The sequence below is a fragment of the Typopeltis vanoorti genome, chromosome 4 (genome assembly GCF_054136105.1).
Source record: "Typopeltis vanoorti isolate ZY-2024b chromosome 4, IOZ_Tvanoo_1.0, whole genome shotgun sequence".
In the NCBI taxonomy this organism is placed as follows: Eukaryota; Metazoa; Arthropoda; class Arachnida; order Uropygi; family Thelyphonidae; genus Typopeltis; species Typopeltis vanoorti.
In genome coordinates, this window is record NC_143552.1 from 169,660,106 (window position 1) to 169,670,877 (window position 10,772).

A 10,772-nucleotide genomic window follows, 5' to 3' on the forward strand; every position below is an offset into this window, starting at 1 on the left:
GGTCTCTGCAACTGCCCTTTGCATTGTGGCAGAACACTCCCAGTACATTGGAAGCTCTTGGTTAAGGCAATGATGACACTATTGCTTACTTCACGCTTACGGAAATGACAGACTGCTCACAAACATATCGTAGACTTGGACCCTTTGCTCTACCACCTCCATTATGAATGAAAATAATACTCAACAATAAACATCTTTTCTTCTAACATCAACATCATTGCTATAGCTAATGTAATGCCGTAGACTCGCATGTAGAGCGCATGACTGAAGGGACTGTCAAAGTTCAGTACTTTTTTTTTTTGCGCCATGCTGTATATCTGTCAGCTGCATATATTCTCTGGTCAGTTTATCCATTTTGCTGGGTAAAAATCTCAGTTTCTGGGAAGAGAAAGAACTGCTCATGGTGCACATATCTTCCCAGATGGAATTTGAACCCATTTCATTTCACATTGTCAGTACCAAAATGAGCTGTGGAGACTTTTAGTCTAAGCATTATAATCAGTGTTTACAATAAAAACGCAAGTTGGAATTCTGTTAATCCTTGAATTTAACATACTTCATTTTATTTAAATCTTATATAAATGGAACTATAACGATTTTGTTTTTCATTATTTATCTGTAGGTTTGGATTTGGGCTTCCTACTGCTCGTGCTTATGCTGAATATCTTGGTGGAAGCCTTACCATAGAAACCATGCAAGGAGTAGGTACAGATGTGTATTTAAGACTTCGACACATAGATGGAAAACATGAAAGTTTTCGAATATAGGATGCTGTAGCCGAAAGTTTCTTGTTTTTATTCCTCCTTTCTTCTGCCTAGGTGGTTATATTGTGAGCAAATACTATACTGTATTTTTTCTAAACCTAATCATGTAAAATTTCTGCATTGTGGTGCAAACGTTTTTTAATTATTCTAGAACAGAAGTGTTTCATCAAGAAATTCGTGGTCACAACAATCAGTTTTATTTCAAGAATTCTCAATAAATGAATCTCACTAGCAATCTACATGTAACTTGACATCGAACAGATGTTACTCATTATTTATTTTTAATAGTATATGAATACTGTTAAGCTACAGTTTTTATATATATTAGTCTATGAAATGTAATATGAGCAGAGAGAGAATAGTCATTTGTCTGTGCTTCATTAAGTAACAATCTTTTTTTTTTTTTTTTATCATGCATACTACCTCATGATACCACATGAATTAATTGGGAAAGAAAGAATGGTGAGGGAGAAGGAGAAAATACTTTTAGAAAATACATTCATGTTAGGAAAGTAAATCTTAAATTTTCTGATTTACCTTGGTATCACAATAAACTTCATAAATGGCAATGTAAATTTTATGTTGCAGTATCTTAAAAGTAATCTTCTCCAAGAAAAGCAGTTTTCATTAAATTTTGAAATATGTGCTTTGCACACCTTATTCAAAAATTGTCACAATTACATATCAGCTAGTGAAGATCACTTAGGGTCACATTGTCAGTGAATCATTAACAAGCAAAAAGTAACGAGAACTGACAGTTATTGCATTAATATAAATTGGTAATACAGGCTGATTTGCCATTATAAAACATAATACACTTTGTTCTCTCTCTCTAACTCCCCACCCCTCCACCTTATGAATTTTTTATAGACTGAATTTTACAAATTACTTATATACAATGGAAATCTCATGTGAATTTTGTGTTCAGTAATGTAATCTATTCAGGGCTGGCCTGAGCACATAAAAGGGCTGGAAAAAAATTAGGTCAGTGTCAAAATCTTTAAGACCATCCCTGAATGTATGCATTAGTGCCATATATGTCATCTAAATTAGAATCTCATTACCTCCAAATGATATGTGTATTAATGATTGTGAAATGCAGCCTCTTAGGTATAATAAATCAGTGTATTTTTTTTTTTATTTTTTTAAAAATAAAAAGTTTCCAATGGTGCAATATATATATATATATATACATAAGGTGTAAAGAAGTTTTGGGGCATTTTAAATAATCATCTTTCAGAACTGATTTGGTTATATATGTTCAAGGACAGAGATGTCAGCATTCAATAAATTACATTGCATTTGCAGGATAGCATGCAATTTCTTGAACAGGTACTCTGTACATTTCAGTTTAAACTATTTTGCACTAATATATGGTAAATATGAAAGGATTCACTGAAAATTAGCAACAGGTATTTTATACTGAAGTTAACAGTACATCAGTGTAACAATAAGTACATTGTAACCACCTCATTCAAAATGTAAGGAAAATTTATTCTAAGAAAATTGATCAGTAAACCGGATAATTTTCAAATTATCCGGTTTACTGATTTAGTGGATAATATAAAATCATAAAATTTGAAATATGCTAGGTATTAATATATACAGCACAAGCTGAAGAAACCAACACAATATTTTGAAAAGTAAATGGGGTTTGACTTGAAATAAGATAACATTACTTCTAAGATTTCTATATTAAGACACTTCATAAATATTTGCTTTACGTGAAAAGTATATTGGTCAATTTGTAAAAATGCACCCACTTGATGTAGAAAGGACATAATATACAGCCAAGCCAGGCCCTAGATATAGCAAGCATGAGACATAGCCTTGTGTGACTGTTACCATATAAAAGCAAGTACTATGCACCAGAGTGCAACATACATTGAGTAATAAAAGGGGTGAAGGAGATAATTACAATTGACTATGGATAAGAAATATCCTCAAGTTTAAGAATAGATGATCATTCTGATTTAAATTAGAATGTGAAATAGGCTTCAGCACTCATTCTTTGAAGAAAAATTGCGTTTAAAGCTACTGAACTTGGTGAGCTCTGAACCTTTCTATTTCCTTAAATTTAAATTAGAAAATAACTGGCATATCTATTCTTAACATGAAGACTCTCAATCCATTATTATTCAAATGTATGATGTAGCAAATGCTTCTTTTAACTAAGCTGATGTATTGTTATTTTCAGTACAAAATATGTTTCAATAAGGAAATACCATGAGTAGGCATATTTAAATATATTATAATACCAGATTAACTCACATAAAATATTATTTATTAGTATAATTTTTGCCTGAGTATCAGGGCATCTTCAATACAAGGTTAAATTTTCCTAACTTATTTAAAAAATTAACTTACATAAAATAATTAAAAAAATATATATATACACACACAATTAAAAAAAGTTAGGAAAGATTAGCTGATTTAAAAAGTACCGTCTTCCACAAAGGGGATAGACACTTTGTAAAGAAACGTGAAACTTTACTTCACTCACCTAACTTAAACAGATCCGATGGTCTGTGTCTATCCCCTTTGTGGGAAATAGCTTTTTAAATCAGCTAATCTTTCCTAACTTTTTTAAATGTGTGTATATATATATATATATTTTTTTTTTTAAACATACAAACTTATTGTTTTAATACTGACCATATTGTAATGCGTACAAACATCTTACATTCTTTGCCTACCAGTTTCGCTAGCAAACTGTCAAGCTTTTTCAAGGTGTTGATGGAAAAGCATAAAAAAAAACTAGTAAATGCAAATTGAAAGCAACATAAAAACGTAAACAATCTAGTAGCTAAGGTTACACGTTCGCGTGACAGAGAACATGTAACTTTAGCTACTAGATTGTTTACAACGTTTTTATATGTTGCTTTCAATTTGCATTTACTAGTTTTTTTATGCTTTCCCGTCAACGCCTTGAAAAAGCTAGACAGTTTGCTAGCGAAACTGGTAGGCAAAGAATGTAAGATGTTTGTACGCATTACAATATGGTCAGTATTAAAACAATAAGTTTGTATGTTTAATTATATATATTTTTTATTTTATGTAAGTTTTTATTTATTTTTTTTTTTAATAAGTTAAAATTTAATGACCTTTTATAGTTATCTTGCATTAGCTACTTAGGTGGTGCCTTTTGGAATTGTCAGTTATTGTTCAACCTTGTACTGAAGATGCCTGTAATACTCAGGCGAAAATTATACTAATAAATAATATTTTACATGAGTTAATTCGGTATTATAATTTATTTAAATACCTGTTATATTTAGTGTGTATGTATGTTCTTAACCCTGTCTATATATATTACAAGTTGGTTTAAAATGTATATTAAATTAATGCCATTTGGTTCTTAAAAAAATAATAGAACCCCTTTGAGCTATCTCACTCATTCAAAATAGGTTTCAGGATTATAGGATTCCCATTTCCCACTACATGCAAATAACTCCATTTTAGAATCAACACTGTGACGAAAAAATTTTTCATGTGCATGATATTCTTGAAATATGCTATCGTTTTGTTATTTTCATCCAGTTCAGTAAAATTATATTTCATTCTCTATGAGGCTTAGATGTTCGAGCAGTGAAGAATGATAGACATGATGCACCTTTTTATGCATATGTAGTTTTGTGCCAAAAGTTGTTTTTCAGTAAGAAGTCCATCTTTATATTTGATTTAATGCTTATATTTGCTGTCTACATCCTACTTATCCATATATTTGAACTGCCAGCGTAGCCTAATAAGAAATCCAGATAAACTCTTTAAAAAATATATATTTTGGCAGTATTTCATACTAAGTGTTTTGACATTTATGTTCTTCAGTACTCCTGAAAGTTGATTATGGATCTGTAAGATATTGTGATAAGTTTTTAAATCTTTAATCATCAAAATTAACTTATGCCTTTTTGATTGTTAAGAACCAAAAAAATTAGTACATCTGATTTTAAATTTGTGAAGGACCAGATATGTGTGTGTGTATACACAGGTTTCAACTGTTTATAGAATAAGTGCTATAATAATCATCTAAAGCTGTAAAATTATTAGTATATAAATGGTACTCATGTAAGTAAAATACTTCATGCCATTTGGCCATGTATATTTTGTTTGCAAGGTTATATATTTTGATACTAATCTATAAGTGTATAAATGAATTGTATATAAATATACTGTGGTGTTAATATTGAAGTCTGGAATTATACAAAATAGAAGTTTTTAAATTGCAGTCTTATGTTGAATCTATTGCTACACTTTCTTTATTAACAGGCATAGTTTATGGAGTGTTAGAATAAATTTAGTAGTGTATTTCACACGTGATTTGAATTTATTTACTACGTTAAGTAAAATATCTGAATTACACCATGAATGTGGAGGGGGGGGTTAAGAAGGAAAAAAATGCACTAGTTAGAATTTGATAATATGCAGATTGTACTTTAAAAAAAAAAATACAAAAGAAATTTGTTCTAGAAGCTTAATCTACATCCAATTTGGATATGGAATTAAGATGAAGGCAAAAATATTATTTCAGGATGGAAGCCATTCAACTTGTCTTGTATAGTGAATTCAGAGTTTTTAAGAAATCTTCTGCTCTTTGTATGTAAATTACTGTAGTCCCTCCTCATCTGTGGGGGGGGGGGATACGTTCCAAGACACCCTACAGATACTTGAAACTGCAGATAGTACTGAAACCTATATATACATACACTGTTTTTTCCTATACTTATAAAGCTTAATTTATAAATTGGACACAGTAAGAGATTAACATCATCAAATTCCTGCAATGTACCCTCAAGGGGTGTACAGGATATGACAGTACTACATGAAAAACTTACATCATTACTAACTTCCTATCTACAATTTTCCTCCAAATCAGTCTGTTGCTTGTCAAGACTCCAACATTATCAGATCTTATATTTCTATCGTCTAAGGCACTTTGTACCGTATCAGTCCACCTATATCTTGGTCTTCCTCTGGGTCGTTTTCCTGCCAACCTGGCAGAGAACACTTGTTTTGCTAATCTTTCCTCTCCCATTCTATTTAAGTGACCATACCACCTGAGATTAGCTCTGCTAACGCATTCCTGGATGCTGACAATGTCAAGTTCTTTCCTAATATCCTCATTTTTAATATGATATTGCCGTTGATGCCATCTGTTCACGCCTCTAATCTTTCTCAGGACTCATATCTGCGGTCTCTAGTCTTTGGTCAAGTGTTTTACTTCTGACCCAGCTCTCAGATCCATAAGTTAAAACTGGTTTGAACACTATCTTGTATACAGCTAATTTAGTGTTCCGACTAATTTCTCTCTTATTCCATATGAATTTATTCAATTGACTTCCCACCATACCAGCTTTGCTGATTCTGTTGTCTATTTCTATATTTAATTTACCATCTTCAGTAAAAATCGTACCTAAGTAGCTAAAATGTTTTACTTGTTCCACAGGTTCTCCATTCACAACACAGTTGACATTTTCAATGATTCTGCCTATTTTCACTGTCTTTGTCTTTTTACTGCTGACCTTCATACCATATCTATTACAACAGCTATTCAATTTAGTCAGAGAATCTTGCAGACTTGTAGTGGATTTATTTAGAAGTATAACATCATCCGCATAAAGCAAAGAGCTGACATTAACATCTCCAATTTTGATATCAGGTTTAATACCACTTTCCTTCATAATGTGTAAGAGATTAACAATAACTAATAATAAAATAGAACAATCATAACAACATACTGTAAAAAAAAGTTATCTGAATATGATTGGAATCTTAACCACCTTACCAGCCATTATGGATCAAATACGCATATGCTTCATATCCATCATATTTCAATGTAATATCAATGGTATTACAATTTTAATATGCACTTCGCATCCATTATAACTTGGACGCATATATATACGTCCTGGGCGGTAGCGTGTTTAATAACCTCAGCATATGTTTTTTTTATTATTATTTATATATTTAAATTTATTTTATGAAATTGAGAACTTTTACCTTTTTTCACTTAAAGGAAGCACTTTATAGCTTCTCTTTGGCATATCCAAATTGCCAGCATCACTAATCTTGTGCCAGGGGGCCATTATTAAGTAAAATAAGGGTTATTTGAACACAAGCACTGAAATGAAGCCATAGGGCTTCATTTCAGCAATGTATAACTACATAGGCAAAGTGGATATTAGATCCAACATTATTTCAAAGCCGAATATTTGTAAAAACTACAAAAGTTTCGTAAGCTGACCTGAGAGCTTACTAGAATGCAATCCTAGGTATCCCCGAGTTGCCTTTGTTTACACTGCTTGACTTAAGTAGCTAAGGCAACTCTGGGATACCTAGGATTGCATTCTCGTAAGCTCTCAGTTCAACTTACGAAACTGTCGATAAAAATAATTATGGTAATTATTTTTATCGACAAGTTCCTGGCCTGCAATAGTGTTTCATCTGACATCACAAAATACTGAAAGGAAGTGTAATAAATATTTATTGCTGTTTAATCATTTGAGTGGTGAATATCTTGCTTTCTATGTCAAATAAATAAATGGGGAAGATGCAGAGAAGAGTGACCCTGCAAAAATTTAAAGCCCATGTAAATTTACGGCTTTATTATAGCTAAAATTTGAACATATATATGTTAATACTGTTTTTGGAAGTGGCACTATTATTATTGGAGATCTCCAAGGAGTGACTCATGGAGAGAGGCCACATACTACACACATCCATTGGCAATCCAATCCTGTACCCTGTTTGCAAATGTCCACACTCTACAAATTATCAATCTCTTCATAATCAGTATTCAACAATCCTGATATAATTTTTAATGTTCTCCTTTGCAATCTCTCTCTACTGTATCAGACTCACCATGGAGACCAGACGTGCACAATAGAGTTCTTGTCAAAGCCTCCTTTATTACATGTCAAAAATTTGTTTCAACATTGTAATTATCTTTTGAATTGTATTTGTAATCTTTGCTATATGACCCTTGAACTTCCTATCTACTAAAACTCCAAGATCTCTAGCCTGATTTTCATTTAGCATGAATCCACCAAAAACTTTACATTTGCTAACATTGAACTGACACTCCAGCCTATTCAAATCATTCTGCAAATACTGCATTCCTGATTACCTTGGCTATCTTTGCATTATCATCAACAAATAGCTGTATGTCACTTGTCAAATCCTTCCCAATATCATTAATGTACAACTGAATAACAATATCCCATCATGCCTATTGCTGAATTCTTATTCAGTTTGTGCGACAGCTGTAATACCTCCTCTTCATACCCCAGAGATCATTGAGTGAAGAGGTAGCAGTGAGCATAATATTGCATATGCCATGTTAGCTTTTAGCAAAATGGGCAGTCCTTAGTTGAACAATCTTTTCTGCATTTCTCATCCTCACACCATCTGCATTCAGGGTTTTTTTTTTTTTTTTTTTTTTTTTACTTGCAGCATAATATGCAATTCTTTTGGGTTTTCACAACCAGTTTCTTTTCATACCGAGACTTAGCTCTCCATACAACAGTTGACTCTCCTGCTCCTTATAATTTTTATAACTGACATCCTTGTGCACATGGTATCTCTTGCTTAATAAGATTATGCATCCATTTCATTTCTAGCCTATTTGTTCTTCGACTCTAGGGTCCCATTCCGATATCACACCATTTAGATATTTTTTTAAATGCTTTCCAAGCATGGTTAAATGTCCTTCGTATCCATCTGCAGAATCTAGCACTCCTTGGTTGGTCATAATTTCCTATTTTGTAGTTCAGCATGTAACATTCATAAACCACTTCCCAAATGTGTACTGCATGATCACTGTCACCAACCAGAGGAATAGTTAAGTCTAACTGAAACACCCTCTGACACTATAATCAAATTTAATACTCTTTGACCTTGAGTTCTTTCTGTCCCACAACAGCACAAATTGTTTTTCTTTTCATGAGATTTTACTGCTACCCACTCAATATTTGGATAATTAATATCTCCATTATGATTCTTTTTGTGCCTAGTGTCTTTATTTAGTGATGCATTTCTTCATCACTAGCAGCTGATCCAATAGATCTGTAACAGCACCCCCGCTATGTATTTAAGCTTGTTAGACTCCACCTCACATCAGATAGCTTCAAACTCACTGCCATATGAAAAACTTATTAGTATTAGTCAGAGGTCTCAACACTAAATGGGTTCAAATCATCCAATATCATTAGTAGGAATTTCCCCTCCTCTCCTGTCTATCCTAAAAAAAATACTGTACCAGTTAGTCTGTCTGCTTCTGATAGCCAGGTCTCATTAATGTCTACAATCTGGGGTCTCAATGTATTTATTAGGGTAACAAACTTTGTTTCTGATATTCCTAGCATAAGCTACTTGCATGCTTTTTTGTATACTCTTGTCTGTAGTCCAACGACACAGAAAACTTGCAGATCTGTTATCTAGTGTCTTACTTATCCAGACTTCTTTGCATCATCATCAACAAATAGCTGTGTGTCATTTGTCAAATCCTTCCCAATATCATTAATGTACAACTGAATAAAAATATCCCATCCTACCTATTGCCAAATTCTTATTCAATAATGGTAATAAACATGCTTCATAGGTCCAAACACAATCATTCTCTTCTCAATCATTTCCATGATAATGCCCATTCCAATCATTGAAACAGTTATATACCATAGTCTCTTACACACAGATTCTCACCATTCCTCCTGTCATAATTTAGTTTCCCTGATTCTGTGTTAAGTCTCACACCATTTAATAATTTTTCAAGAATCCTGATACCAAATGCATTCAGGTGTAGACCATCCCCTCTTATACAAACCCATTCTTCCACCAAACTCACTGCACATCTCTATAAAATGCTCTATTGCAGAAAGGAAAACAAAAGTGCAGTATGAGCAGAAATTAACAAATCAGGTGAAGAAAAACTAATTTTTTTTTTAGATATCTGGTAAGTAGAAGGAAGAATAATCATGGTAAGATGATGTTAATGGATGAAAGTGGTAAAATGGTATCTTAATGATTGCCGGCCTGGTTGGCCGAGTGGTTAGCGTATCCGCTCTCCAGCCAAAAGGCTGCGGGTTCGAATCCCACCTTGGGCGTGAAAGTACTAGTGGTGGTGGTAGTTGGCGTTGGATGAAGGTTGGTGGAGTAGTGAGACGAAGAGTTGTAGAGTAGATGCCCTCCCTCGATGAGTCTTTGGACTCCCTGAAGGTGTGATGTAATAATAATGATACTGGGATGGGTTTGATTAGTAATATGCAGCTGTTTACAGATGATGCAAAACTGGGAAGAGCAATGCATAGTAAAGCAGATATTATGGCCTTACAAGAGGAGTTGAACAGACTGCATGAATGAATAGGTGAGTGGAACTGTCAGTTCAATGTTGCACAATGTAAGGTTTTGGGATTTGGTAACCAATGACAGGATGTGAAGCATACACTTTGGTGGGAAAAGAGTGATGGTGGATTTGATGCCATTCTATAAGGCCTTATATGGATTACTGTGCAGAAAGCACAATTTGGTTGCCAGATTTTCATGGTGACAAGTATATGTTGGAAAGGGTCCAGAGAAGATTCACAAAGGTGGTCTTTGGAATGTGAAGTACAAGGACAGATTGAGAGAATGTAAGTTGCAAAGACTCGTGAATGGGAGTAAGAGGGGGGAGGGAATGTGATTGAGACATAAGATAGTCCAGAATTGTTATCAGGTTGACATGGAAAAGGGGAAGTAGAATAAAAGGCTGTGGTTGGCGAGTGAATGCATTGTGTGTGTTGCGAATGTAGACACATTGAATCAGTTTAAAGTACGGTTGGATGAGCATTCTATGTACCTCCCACAATGAGTTTGACCCCATGGAGGCCACATGTTAATATCTGTTTAGTTGAATAAGATCCCCCCCCCCTTTGCTCAGAGCTCCTGCTATATTTTTTTGTGAAGATGATTTTAAAAATTATTCTTTGCTGGCAGTACATCCTAGATATACTTAGCTAAGAAAGAATGAAGTTA

At 33.4% G+C, this 10,772-nt stretch overlaps 1 protein-coding gene across 5 annotated transcripts in view; it reads left to right on the top strand.

Moving 5' to 3' along the window:
• The window catches only part of LOC150107839 (branched-chain alpha-ketoacid dehydrogenase kinase-like), a 309,936-nt gene extending 304,859 nt beyond the window's left edge, over window positions 1–5,077 (top strand). For all 5 annotated transcript variants that reach the window (XM_090392088.1, XM_090392087.1, XM_090392090.1 and 2 more), the window contains one exon: window positions 623–5,077. In XM_090392088.1, the coding sequence (XP_090248214.1) occupies window positions 623–767 (145 nt within the window). In that variant the 3' untranslated portion in view covers window positions 768–5,077. The remainder of the gene's footprint in view (window positions 1–622) is intronic.
• Window positions 5,078–10,772: the final 5,695 nt, after the last annotated feature.